The 23,024-nt window shown below is 33.9% G+C and overlaps 2 protein-coding genes across 5 annotated transcripts; one reads left to right on the plus strand and one right to left on the minus strand.

Annotated features, from left to right (window-relative positions):
• Nucleotides 1–360: 360 nt before the first annotated feature.
• On the minus strand, nucleotides 361–7,934 carry si:ch211-284e13.9. 4 transcript variants are annotated; one of them, XM_068221268.2, is made up of 4 exons: nucleotides 7,900–7,934; nucleotides 4,266–4,307; nucleotides 3,980–4,040; nucleotides 361–1,357 (listed from the first exon to the last, which is right to left on the minus strand). In XM_068221268.2, the coding sequence occupies exons 3-4, from the start codon at nucleotides 3,992–3,994 to the stop codon at nucleotides 899–901; spliced, it is 474 nt and encodes a 157-aa protein (XP_068077369.1). In that variant the 5' UTR covers nucleotides 3,995–4,040; nucleotides 4,266–4,307; nucleotides 7,900–7,934; the 3' UTR covers nucleotides 361–898. The 4 variants fall into 4 exon arrangements, with proteins under 4 accessions (XP_068077369.1, XP_073806885.1, XP_073806884.1 ...); XM_073950784.1 differs by having other exon boundaries at nucleotides 7,857–7,930; XM_073950783.1 differs by having other exon boundaries at nucleotides 7,827–7,930.
• Nucleotides 7,935–8,074: 140 nt separating this feature from the next.
• hsd20b2 (hydroxysteroid (20-beta) dehydrogenase 2) lies at nucleotides 8,075–21,661 on the plus strand. Its single transcript, NM_001386628.1, has 11 exons — nucleotides 8,075–8,324; nucleotides 11,297–11,343; nucleotides 13,691–13,766; nucleotides 13,903–14,013; nucleotides 15,333–15,400; nucleotides 15,506–15,550; nucleotides 17,509–17,543; nucleotides 17,629–17,710; nucleotides 19,592–19,657; nucleotides 19,741–19,890; nucleotides 20,069–21,661. The coding sequence occupies exons 1-11, from the start codon at nucleotides 8,153–8,155 to the stop codon at nucleotides 20,204–20,206; spliced, it is 990 nt and encodes a 329-aa protein (NP_001373557.1). The 5' UTR covers nucleotides 8,075–8,152; the 3' UTR covers nucleotides 20,207–21,661.
• The last annotated feature ends 1,363 nt before the right edge of the window (nucleotides 21,662–23,024 follow it).

Here is a 23,024-nt window from a genome sequence, read left to right on the forward strand (position 1 = left end):
TCGTTACTATAATAAGCCCATCTGTTCTGAATACTTGATCAGGGCTGTAATCATGAAGTATTTCACTGCATCCAAATAGTTTGTATCATATTTTAAATGTTATTTTGTACTCTTTCAGAGTCTTCAGGAGATTAAAAAAACTTTTCAATCACACATTTAAAATTGTATTAAATTTTTTTCCCTTGTTTCTAAAAAGAACAGAAAACAATGTTTTTGCATGAAAATATTTCTTCTTCTTTTTTAAATGATCATTTAATCAATTAGGTAGGGCGTCTGCTGTGTAAAACATATGCTGAATAAGTTGGCGGTTCATTCCACTGTTGCGACCCCAGATTAATAAAGAGACTAAGCCGAAGGAAATTAAATGAATTAATAAATTTAATCAATTAGCAGATACATTTACTGATACCTGTGGACAATAGAAGTACATAGAGATTAGAAAAAATTAACTAGAGACCATTTAGAAAATTCTTAGTTTGTCTGAATTTACTTTACTAACTATGGGGTTTTAGTAGTTGTTTTATTTGATAAAGGTGTTTTATTTGTTTTTATTTTTTATTTATTATAAAGGTCTGCTAACATTTCTTCTCAATTTAAATTAAAATTTGAAAATAACAAATTCTGAAATCATCAGATAATAGCGTACATACAATCACTGAAATTAAAATAAAAAGCAGTAATATGTCAATGCTAATTCCACTTTGCTCTAATTCATACAGTGCAAGGTTGTTGTTTGTTTTGTTCTTGTAGTTTTTTAAGCATATAGAGATAAAAGTAAGACTGTAACAATTGCCTTTTTAAAATATAGTGATCTTCTTTCTCTTGCTGATTTTTAAATCAAATAAATGTGCAAATGACGACATTAGTATTTTTATTAGTTTCTCCTCACAGACGTCCACTAGAGTCCCAGATCTTGAAGGCTCTGAGTGTTGTCTACTATCACACAGGGCTCTGGCTCGATGTCTTCCTCATTGTCACTGTCATAATACTGATCATCGTAGCACTCTGGAGCTAGACAGCGAAAGCAGAACTCCTCATCACAGTTTGGACAGATGATATTAGGGCAGCCCTCACCGCTGTGTGTAAGCAGGGCCTTGCATCCCGGACATGCCCTGAAATAAGGGCACCCTAACACTGAACTTTGCGGGTCATCGATCAGTTTGACGCTGAGAAGGGCAGCACGGAGCGCACAGTCTGGCAGCATGCAAGAGTTGGTTGTTGAAGCATCCCGTGGCCATTCTCTTTGACAGGCCCAGCAGAACTGAAACACACACCGCTTCACTTTAGAGCAAGATTTGCAGACCGCTCGCTGACCATCCAGCTTCCGGATATCATCAGACCCCTGACAGCCAGGACACTGAAACATTAGACAGACAGAAACACTTTCAATCTGATTAAATCATTAAATCCAAACAAGTCATTCAACATAATGGTTCTTTCATTAACAAAACAAACATGTAGCCTTACTATTTAGACTTTGAATCATTTACTAGTGATTAATTGACTTCTGATTAGTTCATTCAGCAACAGTGACACTTTTTTGTCTTTGAAAATACCATTGGGGTTTTAAAGCACAGTGTTAAAAATTTAATTACTTAATTTGATGGCATTATTGTTCTAATTGAACATACTTAACATCACATCATCATATTTACCATCATTTTCTAATAAAACCCACGGTATTTAAATCATGTACGCAGTATTTAAATCATGGGTCTCAAACTGGATTCCTGAAGGCCTGCAGCTCTGCACATTGTTGCTCCAACCCTAATCAAACACAGCTGATCCAACTAATCAAGATATTCAAAAGAGTCATGAACACCTTGATTAGTTACATCAGCTGTGTTTGAATAGGATTAGAGCAAAACGGCAGAGCTGTGGCCCTTCAGGAATCCAGTTTGAGACCAATGATTTAAAGAAACATTTAAATAAATGTATAGAAAATTAAGGCGACATGGTGGCTCAATGGTAGCACTGTCTTCACACAGCAAGAAGGTTTCTAATTCGAGTCTGGGTCGGTTGACATTTCTGTGTGGAGTTTGCATGTTCTCCCTGTGTTTGCGTGGGTTTCCACCGGGTGCTCTAGTTCCCCACAGTCAAAAATATAGTAAATTGGCCATAGTGTATGTGTGTGAATGTTAGTGTATTTCCCAGCACTGGGTTGCAGCTGGAAGATCATTCACTGTGTAAAACATATGCTGGATAAGTTGGCGGTTCATTTCTCTGATGAATAAAGGGACAAAGCCAAAGGAAATTTAATAAATGAATAATAGAAAATTATATTAACTTTATAATATATAGTTATTACTATGTAGTTAATGGTAATATATAATTAAAATTATTTATGTTTGTATATCATAAGAAAAGCTATTAAAACATGCTCTGTCTTAAAAATCTCTGATGGGCTATGGGTTTGGGTTAATTTGTGATTATTGTGTCTTCTTTATTATTTTATTATTAGTTTTATTATTTATTATTATTTCTTTTTGAATACTTATAGCACAATAATAATATTATTAAGAAAACTTGTGCTAAAATAATAGTGTAGAAAGTTTTCTCTCAGAAAGGAATAGTAATTCTTACAATAAAAACTAGATGAAAAATGAAATAGTAATTTTATGTAAAATATACTCCAATAGAATTATTTATAATGTTTATATTAGGGCTGGGCGATGTGGTAAAAATGCAGTCTCGATTAATTATTTTTCATATTGAACGATAGCAATATATTTCAGTTGTTAATGTTAATTTGGTGCATTTGTAATATCAACCCACTTCTAGATTCCCATTGTTAAATTTTTGCTGGGTGACTGGCTTTTAGATATATTGTACATAGATTAAAAATGTCTGAAGCTTATTGTTATCACAGGGTTTCTGCAGGCTTCAGCGAGTTAAATTTAAGACTTTTAAAGACATTTTTAGAACCATTATGAATGAAATTTTAGACTCATACAGGGCTAAATGCTAAGGAGTTTTTCAATAGGCCCAGTTGGATTTTATTTTTAATAATTAAAAAATTTTATTATACAATAATAAATTAATAATTTTTATATATATATATATATATATATATATATATATATATATATATATATATATATATATAGTTAATTCTGAGCTAAATATTTTAAATATTGTGTCAAAACAAGCAAGCTAGTTGTATGCATACACTTTTTCAACATAACCTTTCTTAAAAATAAAAGCATTGAAGGTTTTAAAAACTATAATAAACTAAATGTATGTACAACAGTCTGTCCAGGTCAGCTTCCTCAGCGGTAAATAACTTTTAAACAAGTGTTAATGTAAGGAAAATAATTTAACCAGTATAGTAAATAAATGTAAAAATTACAAGTTTAAAAAGATAAAAGTTTTATTGAGAGGGGATGACCGTGATTGGATAGGCATTGGCCTGATTGGGTCACTAAACATGAACAAAGAAAAATTAAGACCTGTTAAAAAAAAAGATTTAAGACTTACAGCACAATATTTCATTAAATTTATGACTTTTTAAGACCATGCAGACATCCTGTATCAACATAGATTTTAGCGAGATTCGACATAATATCATTTATCGGCCAAGCCCTATAATACAACTCTTTTTATAATGAAAAACAAAAATTAAATATTCATCTATATTCTAAGTCAGTGTTTCCCAACCACATTTCTGGAGGACCACCAGCTCGGCACATTTTCCATATCTTGTTAAGCAAACACACCTGATTCAGATCATCAGCTCATTTGCAGAGACTGAAAGACCTGCAATGAGTGTAACGGACAAAGGAGACATCCTTTGTCACATTGACACCCAAAACATGCAGTGTTAGTGTTCCTTCAGGACAGTGGTTGAGAAACACTGTTCTAGGTCATACAACATTATAGTTTATTGTTTATTGAATTGTGGTTCAGTGTGCTAGATCTAATTTCTTCGAATAGTGTTCTCTCTAAATCATACAAAATGAAAGGAATACAAAAGCCCTACCTTTGGTTTGTTCATGATTTATACAGGAAATAATCCAGATCCAGAGATAAGACTAAGAAACCTGTGAACAATACAGAGACATGCTGCTCATTTAGAAGTAATATAAAACCGTTTAATCCACAAGAGAATAGGTTGAATAAGTAAAGTTTTGTAAGATGATTTCGTTTTCAAATCAATCCAGAAAAGGTCAAGAAGTCAGCACTTACTTTTAAACATAACCTCCACTTAGGTGAATGTTTAAAATTATCATAACAACAGTGAAACAAGACAAAAAGCAATCAAATACCTTCACCAGGAAATGGACATTCCGTCGTCTGTGAAGCGCAAACTGAATAAAGGGGAACACCAGAGACGTAACTTTCACTTTTGCTTTTACTCTATTTTATAAGCAGCCTCATCTGACCTTTCTTTCACTGCTTTACAACTGATTATATGACAGGGCGGGATCACTGTTACCGACACCAACCGTATAAGAGCCAAATTTACTGTCTTATTAGGTTTCAAACTGAAATAATGGTATTTGAAGATCTGTTTCTCCCCCTTTATTATTTTATTTTCTGCTTTAGTGTGACATAAAATGCATTTACTTATTTAGCAACTAGCTTTAGTGTTGTATTTTTTATATTTATTTTAACAAAACAACAGAACAATAACCACAGATTACAACCAACACATTTGACATTTCTCAACAACACAGCATCATCACAGCACATAATGATCAAAAAGAAGACATACACTGGAAAAAAAAATGCAGGATTCCACACAATTCCTTCATGTTGACCCAACACAAATTGATGAAGTTAACTTAACACTTTTAATAAATTTATGTGGATTGAACATAAAAAATAAGTTGTCCCAATGAAATCTCAATAATTGTGTTGTTTCAGCTCATTTTAATTAAGTACTTTGAACAAGCAAGAAAATATTTTTTGAGTGTAAAATACACAATAATAATAATAATAATAATAATAATAATAATAATAATGATAATAATAATAATAATAATAATAATAATAATAATAATAATAATAATTCATAAATTAGCCAAGGTTTATAGTAATCTAAGGTTTTACAAAAAATCCTGGGACCTACATACTCAAGAAAAGGAGTCCAGATGTGATAAAAAGTATACAATTTTCCCCTTGACCAGTGGATAATACACTGAAAAAAAGATAAAAAAAAAAAAAAAAAAAAAAAAAAGATTCCTTAAATTTACAATAAAATTGAAGTGATTGTAAAAATTTATTTAGGCTGAATTTAAAGAAATAGATTAGGTTGAATATAATTACATTTTTTTGTTTTTGTTTAAATTGAACCCATATAAATTGCAACAATTTTGCAGAATATTTTTTTCAGTGAATGACAAGATCAAATATTACTTTATGCTATTCTGATACTGTTGGTGGTTTATCAGATATCCATTTAAAAAATATACTTTTACGAGAAGCATATATAAGAAAGTTAAACAACTTCCTGCTTTTTTTGCACTCTTCCAATTATTATCAGCAAGACCTGACAAAAAAATTAAGAGTGTCGAAGTCACATTGTGTATTTTTGTGACTTAATCTCCTACAAATCTTTACCCAATAGGCTTTGGAATACACTACCGGTCAAAAGTTTATGGTCAGTAGGATTTTTAAATGGTTTAAAATAGGTTTCTCCTGCTCACCAAGGCTGTATCTATTTCATCAAAAATACTGTAAAAACTGTGAAATGTTATTGCACTATAAAATAACTGTTCAAAAGTTGTTTATCATTTTATTTAATCATTTATTTCAGTCATTTTAAAGATTTTCACCTTCATTTCTCAGAGTCACATGATTCTTCACAAATCACTTTAATATTAATTATTATGATTATGATGATGATGATGATTATTATTATTATTATTATTATTAGTGTTATTATTTTTATTATCATTATATTATTATTATTATTAGTGTTATTATTATTATTATTACTATTAGTGTAATTATTATTATTATTATTATTATAAATATTATTATTATTAATATAACAGTGATAAAAGCAATAATGACTGGATTAAAAAATTTAAACGAAATACAATAAGAAAACAGTTATTTAACATTTTTATAAAAATATTTAACAATTTAACTTTTTTTGTACCTCTTCCTAATAAATGCCGCCTTGATGAACAGAATAATTTTATTAAAAAAAAAAAAAAACTGACCCCAAACTTTTGATTGGTGTTGGATATACTTTAGTGTATATCCAATTCCAAATACAATGCATTAAATCACCTTCTTCAACTTTGAACATTAAACAGAATAGAGAATAATTTGAATTAAACTTATGCGTCATTATTAACTTTTGGATTTAGTGATTTGGGGGCCCTATAAGCAATTCCAGCGGTGGGGCCCAAAGTCCTAAATTGCACATTTTGTACTTTAATTTATTATTCATTTATTCATTTTCCTGTTTTTTTATTTCTTATATATCTCCTTTTCTACATTTTGTCCTAATGTAAAATAATAACAGCATGTAAAGCATCTTGTAAAACTTTTTAAATGATGTGTTTTCCTGAAATGAGTTCACAACAAAAAAATGATTAATAAACTATTTCTTGTATGTGAATGAGAATGTATGGCTGTTTCCCAGTGATGGGTTGCTGCTGGAAGGGCATCCGCTGTTAAGAAAAATGCTGAATAAGTTGGCGGTTCATTCCACTGTGCGACCCCAGATTAATAAAGGGACTATGCCATAAAGAGAATGAATGAATTTATACTTCTAGGTATTTATTTGGTGGCCCTCAGATTTCCTGGGGCCCTAAGCGGCTGCTAACCTTGCTTAGTTAAATCCACTCCTGCTCCAAGCAACAAAGCTTCATAACAACACTTTATTAGTGATTTTGATAAATTGTTTTTATTATATAAATATTCCATGATATAATTTTATGATATTTACTTTTAGAAGAATTAAAATGCTTTAGTTTATAATTAAATATTAAATATTACATTTTTATCATTGATGATACAAGGCTAATATTCACACATGACATCTTTGCAAACAAATAAGATTGTAGTAGTTTTTTTTTTACCAAATTATTAATTAAATTAAATGCCTGTTTACATAATACACTGTAGCTGACTAATCAGTCGACATCGCCATCTAGTGTTTATACAGAAACGTAAACAAGCGATTAGAACAAGTTGTACCTGTATGTTCTGCCAGAACGTGTCATGTTTTTATAACTAACATAATCTACTTAATACCTTTCTGTCATTTTGACAAATCTATGACATGCAAGTTCAATGAGGAGACAAACTGGACAAAAGATTTGAACATAGTTCGGAATAAACACAGTGGCTCTCCACATAATATCCTGACACACGTCAAGTATGATGCTGTGTATTAGCCGGTGTCCTAAAATACTCCAACATACTTATACAAGCACAAGTTTGGAATAGGTAAGCTTCCTCAATGTTTTATGAAAGAAGTCTCCTATAGGTTAAGAATGGATTATTTCTATCGAAAACAGAGTCAGATGACAAGCGTACACAGTGCAGACAATAGATGCATTATATGATGAATTATTTATTTTCCACAGTTTAGCCTGGAGTTATCCAGCAGCGCACAGTATACATAAGACAGCACTGTAGGCTGTTCCTGTGTACTTATCTATGTTTACAAATTACCAGGAAATGGCAGCAATCAGGCGAGGCTCTGTGGGAGTTGATTAGCTTGTATTTGTGATTTAATATCTGTGAGTAAGGCTACAATCAGGGATGGTCCGTGGCTTTTTATCTGTTTCGTAAGGTAATAAACTGAGTTCATGAAAGGCAGCTCTAGACCACATGACAGATATTTATCGAATCATATAGCCTACCAAACGTTGCTCCAAGCTAAGAAAACCCACATGATAGAGTTGAGGGGAGCGCACACACTGCATGACCTCTCACCTGTAAACACGAACACTGTGTGCGTGTGTTTAGAGGCGGAGTTACACATTCTAGGATATGATGTTCTATTCTATACTGCTGACCAATGACAGGCAGCCCTCATGCGCGGTGGGCGGGGCCTGCATATCATTAATTGTGTGTGTGTGTGCGTGTGTGTGGAGTTTTTTCTCCCACCTTTAACTCTGCAGCATACAAGAGCGTGCTCATTGTGTTGTTTAAGACAGTGTCACAGAAAGACGGTGTTGTGAAGAAGATGGGAGACAATGCAGAGTGCTGCTGGTACTCAATTGTGTTGTGTGGCATCGGTTGTGTTACGGTTGTGTATTACATGCTGAGGTGGTCCTGGCAGTGTTGGCACGGGTTCAAAGTGTACGTGATCTCTGAGATCTGGCGGACGGACCTGAGGACATACGGCCGCTGGGCTGGTAAGACTCACAACTGCACAGTGGCTTCCTTTCTCTTTATTCGGCCATCATGAAATCAGTCATAATTGTCAAGATAAAATAGTTTAGAGTAGATGCTTTATAAAAGGGGAAATAAGCATGTTGTTTGACACAAGTGCCCGTCTGTCATCGGACGCTGCACATTTGTACGGCAAGCCGATGTTACATTATTCCTTTCAAACAACGCCGAGGTTTAAAGCACAGGGCTGTTAATTCCTGGTTATCATTGGCAGATGAATAGGCCAAGATTTGTGCCATTATTTTGGGGGAAACGCAAAGCTAAATATCATCTCATGACTGAGTTAGCAGATGTCTTTGGATTAAATCAATTAATACAAGCAGAAGCTGTTTGTGGACTGAAACCTGACAAATGAAATACAACATCTGAATAGTGTCTCTTTTAGGTTTGGTAAACATATTATGAGCGGAATAATTGACTGTGGTCTGTTGAATTATTATAAAACAATGCAAACCAGAGGTGTAATGGCATTTCTGTGAAGCATCACTACCTTCAGTTTGGTGAACACCTTTACTTAAATATCAATATACTATTTATTTGTAGTCACAACTAGGCATGGGCTGGTTTAAAATTCTGACAGTATGATAACTTATCACGGTTTCACCGTATCACGGTACTGTGATTACTGCTCTAAAATATGTTGTTTTTAAATGTCTGAGTAAACAAAAACAAGATTTTCCCCCATTGAACACAATAAAATTTCTTTTTCAGAAACATTTAAAATATTTTGGAGCTGTAGCTTTTGATGTGGAGGGTCCTGTTCAGCTGGAGATACTGTTGCCCTAAAAACTAAATAAAATAGTTGTTAAAAACACGTAAACAAAATAGAAAAACGTACAAACCGTAGGAACGGTATAACAAAGCTTTGGATGTTTTAAAACCTTGACTTTTCGAAACCACGGTAAACCTTTAAAAACGGTTATGGTCCCATGCCTAGTGCTGGCTATGTAATATCCCATTTACACTGCCAGTTAAATGTGACCCAATTCAGATTTTTTGCTCATACAGTATGCGATAAAGATCGGATCTGTCCTATGACCGTGTAAACACGAAAAAAAAAAAAAAAACAATGCATTCGGATATTCAGAAACTGGTTTCAGGCCTCCTTCATATCTAGAAATAAATCAGATATATGACAATGCGACTATCATGTAAACAGGCAGATCCAAGGCAGATTAAGGTATTCCATTTTGTACATCATTAAACTTGCAACAATATAACAGTGACTGCTATTGTAACTTAAGTTACCTGTTATATTTAAAAATAAATATATTTTACATTTTTATAAACAACAACTACTACTACATTATTAGAATGTAATAACTACTGGAATAATTACTAACAGTGAAACAGAAAAACACTGCACCTTATTCAACTACATGAAAGTAGTTACACAATAAAATTCTGAGCTGGCAAAGCCAGCTATTAGGTTAAAACATATTTGTATTTACTCAGAGCTGGGCTTGTTCATATTTTAAACAAATTCGGGTTGATACAAACTAGCATTTTTAGGGAGTAGCAACAAAAAAAAATGATACAAAATACTACTTATCAATAGGCGTGGGATGGTCACTGGTTTTAAGATTTACTGCGGTTTGGAAAAGTCAAGGTTTTAAAACCGCTAAAATTTTCTGTTTAATCATTCGTAAGGTATGCATAAGGGTTTTTAACGTGTTTTTATGTGATGTAAAGAAATCTGTGCTATTGAAATTAATGAAGACAGCAGTCAATGATTTGTTCCCCCAATGAAATCTTTACTGTTCCAAAGTATTAGAAATGTTTCAATATATGTTCAATAGGGTGAAATAAGTTGTTTTACTCAGACATTTAAAAAGCTTATTTTAGAGCAGCAATTACAATACCGTGATATTTTTATCCAAGGTTATCATACTGTCAGAACCTTATACCTGCCCATGTCTACTTATCAATGCTACATGTTCAATTGTGGAAAAACTATGATCCTGAGAAATTTTACTCTAAACATGGAGAAGTTTATTTCTGGGTCTTGCCTAAGCTAAAACACTTAATTTGTATGGGTTGTCTGCTGTATCCCTGTAGCAGGAATGGCTCAACCAGTACAACAGTGCATGACACCAGGAAACGTGCTGTTTGAGTAAAGTCAACATTTCAGGTTTGGTCAGTTTTCAGTTTTAGAAAGAATTAAATGATAGGGATGTATATCTAGCTCCTGCTGATCAAAAGTACTGTTAGCAGCATGAATTGTGCTGTTTTGGGGCAGTTTGTCCTGTTTTTCTGCTGGTCCAGCCGGTGGACTGTGCTTTACCAGCAGAGCCCTGCTGATTAGCTGGTGGATCGTAGGGAGTCCGGCAGACAGCAGGATCTGGCCTGAGCTGTACAGATGTTTGTGGTTTAGCAGCGTGAAGGGGTTTCATACCAACATGTAGTGTCCAAAGCACAACGTGTGCTCGTGACCCGGTTTGCTATTTTTTCTGCAGGGGTTGTTCTTTTGCATTGGTTGTATTGTACTCATTCTGCCCAGGGCATCAGCACAGCCAGAAACCAATCACTGCTGCCTTGTGTGATTTCATGTTTACTAAAAAAAAAGCTGCACATTCCAGACATAAACAGTTTTAAACATTAGTGCGCTGCATTCGGGACGCTAAGACCCACAGGTCTAATTTCTTAGTTTTCTTTTAGAGATTTTTATTGTTTTTCCCCTATCACAGTGAATGGGGTGTGCTGCTCACATTGTCAAGCAAAAATGTCTAAATGTGTTTACCAAACACAGACCTTATTTTACTCATCAACTGAGAAAATCCCATTATAAGAACCCATGGGAATGTCTCAAGGGAACTAATGGCGAATTAGACTTCCATCAAAGTGGCTAAATGGGTGATCTCAATGATAAGTGGCAGTAGTACAGGAAGGAGACTGATATTTGTAATTAAACTAAACTTTTCTTTGTCCTTTTCAGTTGTAACTGGTGCAACATCAGGCATTGGTCGAGCATATGCTGAAGAGGTCAGTATTTTATTCTTTTTTAATAAAAACAAGTATACTAGCTTTTCTACTGTAACCATTAATCTAAAATTGACCTATGATTTCTCTATGCTACATGCAAAATCTGACTAAAATAAGTCTTAAAAAGATCTTAGGCTTTGGTTCAAGTCAGAAATGTGGCATGAGTCTGGTGCCAGTAGCGTGGTTAGGTGTGTTGACACATAGCACTGAGGTGCTCACAGCGACTCATGTTCGATTCCTGGTTAGAGGTCTCTTGGCGTTCCTTCCCCTCTCTCTCTGTTCCCCACACATTTCTGTCTTCTATACACTAAAGGTGAAAAACTTTTTTTTCTTAATGTTTTACTTTTGTAGATTTTTTTTGAATTGTTATTTTCCTGTTGTGTCTGTCAGCTCAGAATAATTGAAAAAAAAAAAAAACTGGCAATATGCCATAATTAGACCACACTGACTTTCAATGACTGATGTAGTTTTGCTGATGAACGTCAAGTAATCGAAAACGAATGGAAATCGACATTCAGAACCAGGTCGATTTTTTTCAATATATATATATATATATATACACACACATGTTTGTTTTTGTAAAAAGTGGGTACATTACACAGGTTGCCATTCATTTTATACAGCACAAACCATAATTTGTATTGCCCTCACCCCACCCTACCCCTAAACCCAACCATCACAGGAGACTGTATACAGCTTCACTCTCTGATTAAACTCATTCTGTTTGATTTATAAGCATTTTGAGAATTGAGGATGTCACCAATGTCCTCAAATTTCACCTCTTTTTTGTAATACCTGTGTCATACCTATGCCATTATACAGATTTGTGTCCTGAAAAACACGTATACACACACACACAGTTGGAGTCATATACAGTTAAATTATTAGCCCCATTTCTGTTTAACGGAGAGATTTTTTCCAACACATTTCTAAACATAATAGTTTTAATAACTCATCTCTAATAAGTGGTTTATTTGATCTTTGCCATGATGACAGTAAATAATATTTGACTAGATAATTTTTAAGACACTTCTATACAGCTTAAAGTGACATTTAAAGGCTTAACTAGATTAATTAGGTTAACTAGGCAGGTTAGGGTAATTAGGGAAGTCATTGTATAATGATGGTTTGTTTTGTAGACTATCGAAATAAAAAAATTTGCTTAAAGGAGCTAATAATATTGACCCTAAAATGTTTAGTTTTTTTTTTAAATAAAAACTGCTTTCATTCTAGCCGAAATAACACAAATAAGAAGAAAAAATACTATCAGACATACTGTAAAAAAATTCTTTGCTCTGTTGAACATCATTTAGACAATATTTAAAAAAGAAAAAAAATCATATGCATATAAATATATTTATAGTAATTTCCGTTTTCCAAAATCTCTGTGGATATGGTTAAGTATTTTATCAGATTTACATCTGGCCCCCACTTGGCTGCCGGCGTGTTGTTCTTGTCCTCACTTGAGGAACAGGGAAGTAAGTCTGATTGATGAGAGGATGTCCATCAAACAATGTGTTTGCTAAAGAAAGTCTCCTGTGATTGGCTTTTAAAAAGGTAAAGAGAGAGTTCACCGACCCCCCTGCCCCTCCCCTCCTCCTCCAATTCCTTATCATTAACTCAACACTCAAATAATTTTTAACAAAATAAACTTTCATGAATTTGTTTTCTGTTGAACACTAAACAAAATATTCTGAAGAATGCTGGAAAAAGCAAGCAATGACCAATGCATTTTATTTCAGCATTCTTCAGCATCTTCTTATCTTCTACTTTTTAGGAACAAGGATGAGTAAATAATGATGGATTTTAATTTTTTTTGGGGTGAATTACCCTTTTACCAAGACTTAAAGGCAATGTTTTGATCAATGTTTCAACTGTTGCAGAGTTTATTGTGTCCAGAACGATAGTAACGATCTGGTGACAAAAATCCAATGCAAAACTAATATTTAATATTATTATTTTTTTTTTTGCTAAGATATCTTATACATTTCAAAATAAAAAGAGCTTTTTTTCTTATCTGAATGACATTTCATTTGTTGAGACTGAAAATCAGGATTATTCAACCAAATGCTGACTTAATATTATTTTTGATGTTTTTTTATATTGTGCTGACTTAAAATAAACATATACACATCTGTAAATGGGACACCTTTGTTTTTGTATTTTCATAGAAAAGTAAATGACATTTTTAATTTTCAATTTGATAGTCAATGACATAAAATTACATTTAATCCAAAATTTAAATGTTACCATGAATTGACAACCTGCTTATTTATTAAGCATTCTCTTATTTTTGTGTGTGTATACACATGATGAATAAATCTTTGCTTGTATATCTGGATTTTAGCTTGCCAAACGAGGATTAAACATTGTTCTGATCAGTCGCTCAGAGGAAAAACTTCACAGAGTCGCCAAAGAAATAGGTAAGTCATCCTGTGAATGAAAGAAAAACATTTACAGATCTTCTTCCATTTCACTGTAATCCACATTTGCTCTGTTTTTAGTTTATACAGAGCAAAAAGAGCATAAATCTCCTGTATGTGTTTTTTTTTTTTCTAGAGGATAAGTACAATCAAAAGACGCACGTTATTCAGGCAGACTTCACCGAGGGCCACTCCATCTACTCTACAATCACAAAACAGCTCGAGGGCCTGGAGATAGGAATTCTGGGTAAGATAATGATCAAGGGTTACATGGGTTAAACGCATCTAAGATGGTGTAAAAGAATGAAATACATTTTGGAGTCAAATTAATTACAGGGGTCAAACCATTAAAATTGTTTAATTTTTAATCACCAAAAACCATAAAAATTCCCAAAATCCCATTCCAATGTCTCGAGGGTAAATTAACTTAAATTAAACTGCTAAATGTGGACCATAAGGTTTTGAAGTTTTTGTAAACAATGCTAAATTAATGTCAGTCCGTTGCCTTCTGCATGTTTGGTTATATTTCAACATTAGCTCATTCTAAAAACGTAGCCCTATGTACATTTCTGGAGAGCCCAAATTATGTAGCCAGAAGTACAGTACGTATGGCTGCATCTTTAAAGCGAACGCTACGGGGAGGTATGATGCCGTTCCTATTCTCGCTTATCAGCTGACCGCTTTTCTACGTATGGACAGATTTCCCATCGTTACCAGTTTTTCCGATAGCTGGACATGTACATCGGCGGACTTTATGCAGAGCAGAGTTGACTGCGACAATGGGGTTTGAGTTCTGTGAAAAATGGTTGTCGTAAAAATCACGGCGCTTTTCTTTTTCTGGATTGCTTTTTAAAACACTGTGGTTGGGTTTTGGGAAGAGGGTGGGCTCTGGTCAATCAGTGCTATTTTAAACACTATTGGTTGGGTTTAGGGAAGGGGAGGGTGTGGATATCTGTAGGTTGATCAGTCAGTAAGTCAGGCGACAGTCTGGTGGATTTACATGAGAACAGCAGGCGCAAATTGCACTCGCGAGAGAAATTTGAGATCTGAAAAAGCATACACAGCGGCCTCTGGTGGATTTGTGAAAACAAAAACTGCAAAAAAAAAAAAAAAAAAAAACATACATTCTGGGACATTTTTGGCGCTCTCCAGAAATGTATATAGGAGTACATAATGATAATAAGCCTAGTTTGTAAACTGGGTCTTCCACAATATCTGATCAGCAGTTACATAGTAACAGTATCATCATAATCATCATCACTTTTTTAGTGTTTTGGAAAACTTTTAATATCTCTGCCTCATTAGTTCAGTTGAACTAGATGAGGTGAATTTGTAAGTGCTAAATATGCATGAATAATAATGCTCAAGTATTAATATAATTGCCTTTGTAAAGATGCTGTTTTTTTCCAGCCTGTTGTATTTTCTCTTTTGCAATGGACTGTTTTCCTAAGCAAAATACCGACATGCTAATTATAGTATAATTACTGACTAAAATAAAATCTGGATGTACCTTTTCTAATAGATTGTGTATGATTGCGCGGCTCTTTTTTTTTTTTTTTTTCATAGTGAACAATGTAGGCATGAACTATATTGGGGTTCTGGCAAATTTCCTTGATGTTCCTGATCCAGACCAGGTCTGATTCAGCTTTTGTACACCACACAGCTTGATTTACCACTCTACTGTTATCTGAGTCCTTATGAGAGTGTGTGTTACATGATGCACTTTCTTCTGTCTGCAGAGAATCACACAGGTGCTAAACTGTAACACATTGTCTGTCACTCAGGTGAGCTATATTACAGATCATACATTGTTTACATTCATTCTACACATTTGTGATTTTGTACATAAAATAATTGGATATAGATATGTTATACGCAGGATCAGACAGAATCAGTGGAAGTTTTTTTGATTTTTGAATTTACATTTGAGGAGTGGAGTAACTAAAAACCTAAAGTAATTACTTTTTTTTTATTCACAATGCAAATCCAATTAGATCCACTTATTTGTTAAACAAGTCTCTCATATAATAGATCAACTAAAGGGCATATAAATATTTGCATATTAGTCAGTAATATTACTGAAATTAATATAAAAACCAGTGCTAGGCAAAAATGTTTTGACATAATATAAGTGTGTGTGTTTTTTTGTACAGTATATTTACACCCACCGGCCACTTTATTAGGTACACCTTACTAGTATCCCCCTTTGTCTTCAGAACTGCCTTAATCCTTCGTGGCATAGATTAAAGAAGGTACTGGAAATATTCCTCAGAGATTTTGGTCCATATTGACATGATAGCATCACACAGTTGTTGCACATTTGTCGGCTGCTCATCCATGATGCAAATCTCCCCTTCCACCACATTTAAAAGGTGCTCTATTGGATTAAGCTCAGCAACTGGGGAGGCCATTTGAGTACAGTGAACTCACTGTCATGTTCAAGAAACCATCAACCAAAATCAGAAGATGGGTACACTGTGGTCATAAAGGGATGAACATGGTCAGCAACAATACTCAAGTAGGCTGTGGCGTTGACATGATGCTCAATTGGTACTAATGGGCCCAAAGTGTGACAAGAAAATATCCGCCACACTATTACACCACCACCAGCCTGAACCATTAATACAAGGCATGCTCTCATGTTGTTGACGCCAAATTCTGATCCTACCATCCAAATGTCAAAGCAGAAATTGAGACTCATTAGACCTGGCAGCGTTTTTCCAATCTTTTATTGTCCAATTTTGGTGAGCCTGTGCGAATTGTAGCCTCAGTTTCCTTTTCTTAGCTGACAGGAGTAGCACACGGTGTGGTCTTTTGCAGCTGTAACCCCAGTTGGATGTGTTGTGCATTCAGAGATGCTCTTCAGCATGCCTCGGTTGTAACGAGTGATTATTTGAGTTACTGTTGCCTTTCTATAAGCTGGAACCAGTCTGACCATTCTCCTCTGGCATCGGCAAGGCATCTGCGCCCATAGAACTGCCGGTCACTGGACATTTTTTCTTTTTTGGACCAATCTAAACTCTAAAGATGTCTATATATAAATATAAAATATTTAAAATATATATTTATACTTTTTTTCGATAGTCTACTGAACAAACCATCATTATACAAAACCTTGCCTATTTACCCTAATCTGCCTAGTTAACCTAATTAACCAAGTTTGGCCTTTAAATGTCTCTTTAAGCTGTATAGAAATGTCTTGAAAAATATCTAGTCAAATATTGTTTACTGTCATCATGGCAAAGATAAAATAAATCAGTTACTAGAAATGAGTTATTAAAACTATTTTGTTTAGAAATGTAATCTTCACTCCGTTAAACAAAAATTGGTGGAAAAAATAAACAGGGGGGGGGAATAATTCTGACTTCAACTGTATGTGTGTGTGTGTGTGTGTGTGTGTGTGTGTGTGTGTGTATATATATATATATATATATATATATATATATATATATATATATATATATATATATATATATATATATATATAGTATTTTTAATTATTATTTATTATTATTTGATTTCTGTTGTACGTTAATAGGTATTTAAATCAATAAAGACTGTTAAAAAGTTGAACTATGATTGATACATTACAGATTTGTTAATTCTTAGTTCATGTTAAGGAATACTTGACCTACATTAACTAAAAGGATTATTTTTGTAAGGTGCGACCCGCATCTTTATGTTTAAACTGTACATTGAGCTGCAGTTCTGCACTGATGTCGATGATAATCTTCTTTTGTAGATGTGCAGAGTTATTTTGCCAGGAATGGTTGAAAGGTAAGGAATGCAGCCGCCTTGTCAGATAATATCAGCTAAATGATGAGAATTCTTTCTTCGACTGAGGGCTTGTGTTTACTGTCAGGGGGAAAGGTCTCATCATAAACATCTCATCAGAAGCCGGATATCAGCCTGTACCAATGGTCTCACTCTATTCTGCAACCAAGGTACACACAAAAACCTCACACACGTTTGAGAGAAATGCTATTTTACAGAATAACATAAAAGGCACTAATTTGACGCAAGACGTCCCAGGTTAATTGGGTAATACTCTTTACAATATGTACTTCCTTAGTTAGTTGATGACATTTGAGAAAAATTTTTGTATTAGACCTTTTCTCAAATGTAACATTTCAATATTAAATTAAACAATGCCTTATTTACATATTACATATGTGCTAATTTGCACACATTTCTAGCACAACATTCTGAACATTGGATGAAGTCAGGTAAAAATCTAATTATCACTCCATAATTCAGAAAATACTGTGTACAGGCAGATAATAAATCATGCAATATTTTGTGGAATATAATGTTATATGTAGTTATATGCATGTTATGTAAGAACATATCAACTTCTTTAAAAAAAAATCTACAAACACATTGATAAAGTATTGATAAAATACAGAAAAATAAACACATTTTTTCCTAAAGGGATAGTTCACCCAAAAATGGAAATTCTGTCGTCGTTTATTCACCCTTAACTTGTCATCAAATGAGTTGTTTTTCTTATGATAAACACAAAAGAAGATATTTTGAAGAAAGCTGGAAACCGGTAACCATAATATTTGTTTTCCCACTATGAAAGTCAATGGTTACAGGTTTTCAGCTTTCTTTAAAATATCCTTTTTTGTGTTTATCATAAGAAAAAACTCATTTGAAAAAACTAAAAATTCTTAAAGGGCGCCTATGATGAAAATCATCTTCTGTTAGCTGTTTGGACAGAACTGTGTGTAGGTATAGTATGTCCACAGTCATATTGGGGTGATATAAAGACATTTAGTCTCTTTTTGACATTTTCCGACAGTAATATAGAAATTCCTCCCATTTTGAGGCCAACCTCAACGTGACAGAGAAGATTGTTTTCCCCACCCACTAATTTGATGGACAGCTGCATATAAACATTTCTCCATAGTAATGTATATAATCATATCAACAAGACAGGACGTGCGCAAAGAAATTGGGATCAAAAGATCTTTTGAGCTCTCTGTGATCATCAATCATCATCAAATGTGATCAAGAATGAGTTTAACTAGTTTAAAACATTTTAAAACACTGCATGTTTTTAAGGAATTACAGTGATTTACTTCAGCTTTACTTTATTACCACAGTTGCATGTCAGAACAATTATAAGAAAAAAATGCTTTAATCTCCGTTTGTAGACGCTAAATCAGGTTTATTTTGTACATTAACATAACGGATATCCATACAGCAGTGGATATTAACATGTATCCTGTCACATCTGCCGTGCAAAAACAAACTTTGTAACAACACTGTGTGTGACTCATCGTTGCAGAAAGGCTTGAATTAACTCTACAACAAATACATCAAATAATCATTGGGAAAGTTCTTACTGTACTATTTCTCACAAACGTTAAGCAGGATCTGCTTTCTTCATGTCTATCACTGTGCTGTTTATCTGATGAAGCCGAGGCAGAGACTGGGGCACTCCGAGAGGCACGTGAGATCAGTGGGCGGAGAGAACTAGCATTAAAGGCACAGGCAACAAAAACAGCTACATTTTGTTCAGAGCAGAAAATTCCAATATTCTGAAATTCTATAATAAACAATCTGGTCGGTGTTTTGAGCTCAAACACATTCTGGAGACACAAAATATTTATCTTAAATCTTGAAAAGGGGGTAAAATAGGTGCCTTTTAAAAGTTTGGAATCAGTTAAGGGTGAACTATCCCTTTCGGTCTACATTAGACTGGCCAAAAACACACATAGTATGAAACGCCAAAAAGATTAGCATCCTAAAACTGATAAGTGTATAAAGAACCTGTTTTTAAATGACCAAAGTATGTATTCCTTCCTCTTACACCTTAGGCATTCGTAACATATTTCTCTCTGGGTCTGAATGCAGAGTACAGGTCAAAGGGAATCACTGTTCAGGTAAGTCCACTACTAGTAAAGCACTGTTCTTTTTTGTTTAGTTTGCAAACCTTGATGTTGTTTCTGTTTCGTTTGTGGTCAAGTGCGTCGCCCCGTTTATGGTCTCCACGAACATGACCCATAATGTACCTGTGAATCCACTGGTGAAAAGTGCAGCTTCTTTTGCTCGAGACGCTCTGAACACTGTGGGCTACACAACATACACAAGCGGATGCTTAACTCATGCACTGCAGGTAAACGCCACACACTCACTATCTATAGTAGAGAGTATACTGCCATGTTTCAACTGTTGGTACTATATCGAAATTAAAGGTGTAATAGTGTGCTAACAACATTTAATTACTCAAATTTATAAAAGTGAATATGAAATTTAAATATTTAATCGTAACTCACCATTGTTTGTCCTTTCAGCACATTGTTCTGTCCATTGTTTTTCCGGGTTGGCTGCGTCTCACGTCCTTTTGTGTGCAGCGCATGGAAAAATTCGCTCGTCGCATCGAACCACAATTGAATGAGTTGATGGCGGAGAACAAAACCAAACAGGAATGACACGAACGCATGGATAGAAAATGCACAAGCATCCACTTACTGTACAGTAACAGCATTTACAAAGCAGTTAGCAACTGTTACAAATACGCAAACACACACACTTAATTTGTGCAAAATATGTGCACAAATAACATTTATTCCATGTGTATTTGCATTGGAATTAGGAATCTATGCACCATTTTCACAAGGACATATTTAGCTGGATAAATCTAGGGACCATAAATGTACAGTTTACTGTAATGTACATTTACACTAACCAGTGGAAGGTTTGTGTCTTGCTTGACAGATTTCACTAAAACTACAGTGATATTGTGAAATATTATTACAATTTTAAACAACTGATTTCTATTTTTATATATTTTAAATGCGACATATTACTGTAATAGTAGAGCTGAGGTTTCAGCATTGTCACTCCAGTCCTCAGTGTCATATACAGTACTGTGCAAAAGTCTCAGGCCTCCAGTAGCAAGGGTATAAAGACATTATATATTACTTCTCATTCTCTTCATTAAAATGCATCCAGAAAAATACAGGTTCTAGACAGATTTTGTAAGACATGTGAAAGAAAGAGTTAGAGAAAGATAGAAGAATAAATGAAAAATGCTGGCGTTTCTGTCTTGGTTTGATCTGTTTTTCTCGAGCTGTTGTCAATATTGCTTGTTGTCAATTTTTTTCAGGATTTTGAATGCTGAAAAATACAGACAGGTTTTAATTCATCAGCAATTCTTACTAGAAATTCTTACTAGGTTTTATTTTTCAGCATGATAATGATCCCAAACACACTGATAATGTAATGAAATATTTGAAGAGAAAAGCAGCTGATGAAACAAAGACAGTCATAAAATGGCCACCACAGAGTCCAGACCTGAATATTATATCCAGTATTCATTCATTCATTTTCTTTTGGCTTAGTCTCTTTATTCATCAGGGGTCGTCAGAGCGGAATGAACCGCCAACTTATCCAGCACATCTTTTACACAGCTGATACCCTTCCAGCCACAACCCAATACTGGGAAACACCCATACACACTCATACACTACGGTAAATTTAGTTTATTCAATTCACCTATAGTGCATGTCTTTGGACTGTGGGGGAAACCCGGAGCACCCAGAGGAAACCCACACCAACACAGGGAGAACATGCAAACTCCACTCAGAAATGCCAACTGGCCAAGCAAGGACTCAATTGAATTCATCTTAATTTGTATAGCGCTTTTACAATGTAGATTGTGTCAAAGCAGCTTCACATAGAATATTATAGCGAATTGAAACAATGTAGTTCAGTTTTCAGCGTTTAAGTTCAGTTCACTTTAGATTAATTCACTTCATGTGTTTTAATATTCACTGAGAGTCCAAACACTGCAGGGTAATCCATCGATGCACAGCTCTACAAGTCCCAAACTATGCAAGCTAGTGGCGTGGGGGAAAAAAAAAAAAAAATAATGATAATAAAAAAAAAAAATATATATATATATATATATATATATATATATATATATATATATATATATATATATATATATATATATCTTCACCAATGGGCGAAAGTGAAGGAAAAAAACAGAAAAAAATAGAGAGAAACCTGGCTAAGTTGGTCACCAGTGACCTTCTTGATGTAAGGCGACAGTGCTTACCACTCAGCCAGCGTGTTACTCTCTTTTTTAAAACACAACCAAAAAAATACAGGTTCTAGACATGTTTTTTAAGATTTGAAAGAAAGCGTTGGAGAAACAGAGGAATGAATGAAAAATACTGGAGTTTCTGTCTTGGTTTGATCTGCTTTTCTGCCAGAGCTGTGGTTAATATAGCGGATATAGGGATTAATATAGGAATTGTGAAAGCTGATAAAGTACAGACAGGTTTTAATTAGTCAGTCATTCTTACTAGAAAGCACCTCATTTGTAATGTTTTTTTTTTTCAGCATGATAAGGATCCCAAACACACTGCTAATGTAATCATGTTTGAAGAGCAGCTGATGAAACAAAGACAGTCATGAAATGGCCTGCACAGAGTCCAGACCTGAATATTATACACAGTATGTATAGGCAACCTTATAGGCAGTATAGAGAAAAAAAAGACAGAACATGCTAAATCTAAGAAAAAAAACTCTTAGAAAGGCTGAAAGATGCTTGATATTAAATAGATTCATTTTAAATATATTAATACTAAATTAATATGCAAATCAATCATTTATATTACAATTAAATGTAATAATATTAAATATATTGATATTAATATTATATTATTAAAATTTTATTGATAATAAATAAGATTGATATTAAATTTCAGAACACTCAGCAAAAAAGTTCAAGCTGTTTCTTGGTGCTAAAGAGTTGACGTTAAACACAGACTTTTGATGCTAGTCTTCTGATTCCAAAAGACATTTTGTTCTGAATATTGTGTACATATTTCCCTTATTTTCGGATTTTGTTTGTTAAAGATATAAGCTCACCCAAAAGTAATGACCCCGCACTTCCTCTATACCTTTTATATAGATAGATTTACTGGTGGAGGCCTTTTGCACAGTAATGTATGCAGTACTATAATACTATTACCATGGTACATTTTGTAAACTTTGATGAACAAAGTTCAAAAGGAACATTTATTTGACATAGGATTTTTTTTGTTGCTGTTGTAAGAACAGTAAAGTCTTTACGGTCATCACTTTTGATCATTTTATTACACCTTTGCTAATAAAAGTGTTTACAGAAATGACCCAAACTTAGTGGTAAGTTTATATTGAAAAAGTGTTGATATAACTCATATTATCCTGTCTTTAATATGTTCAGCACATCGCTAGTCAGGTTTTTTTGAATTT

The sequence above is a fragment of the Danio rerio genome, chromosome 5, assembly GCF_049306965.1.
Source record: "Danio rerio strain Tuebingen ecotype United States chromosome 5, GRCz12tu, whole genome shotgun sequence".
NCBI classification, from domain to species: domain Eukaryota; kingdom Metazoa; phylum Chordata; class Actinopteri; order Cypriniformes; family Danionidae; genus Danio; species Danio rerio.

Coding starts and splice junctions, on each gene's coding strand:
- hsd20b2 (NM_001386628.1), top strand. CDS start 8,153: ATGGGAGACAATGCAGAGTGCTGCTGGTACTCAATTGTGTTGTGTGGC. Junction 15,551..17,508: donor ACACATTGTCTGTCACTCAG/GTGAGCTATATT, acceptor CTTCTTTTGTAG/ATGTGCAGAGTTATTTTGCC. Junction 19,891..20,068: donor GCTTAACTCATGCACTGCAG/GTAAACGCCACA, acceptor TTGTCCTTTCAG/CACATTGTTCTGTCCATTGT.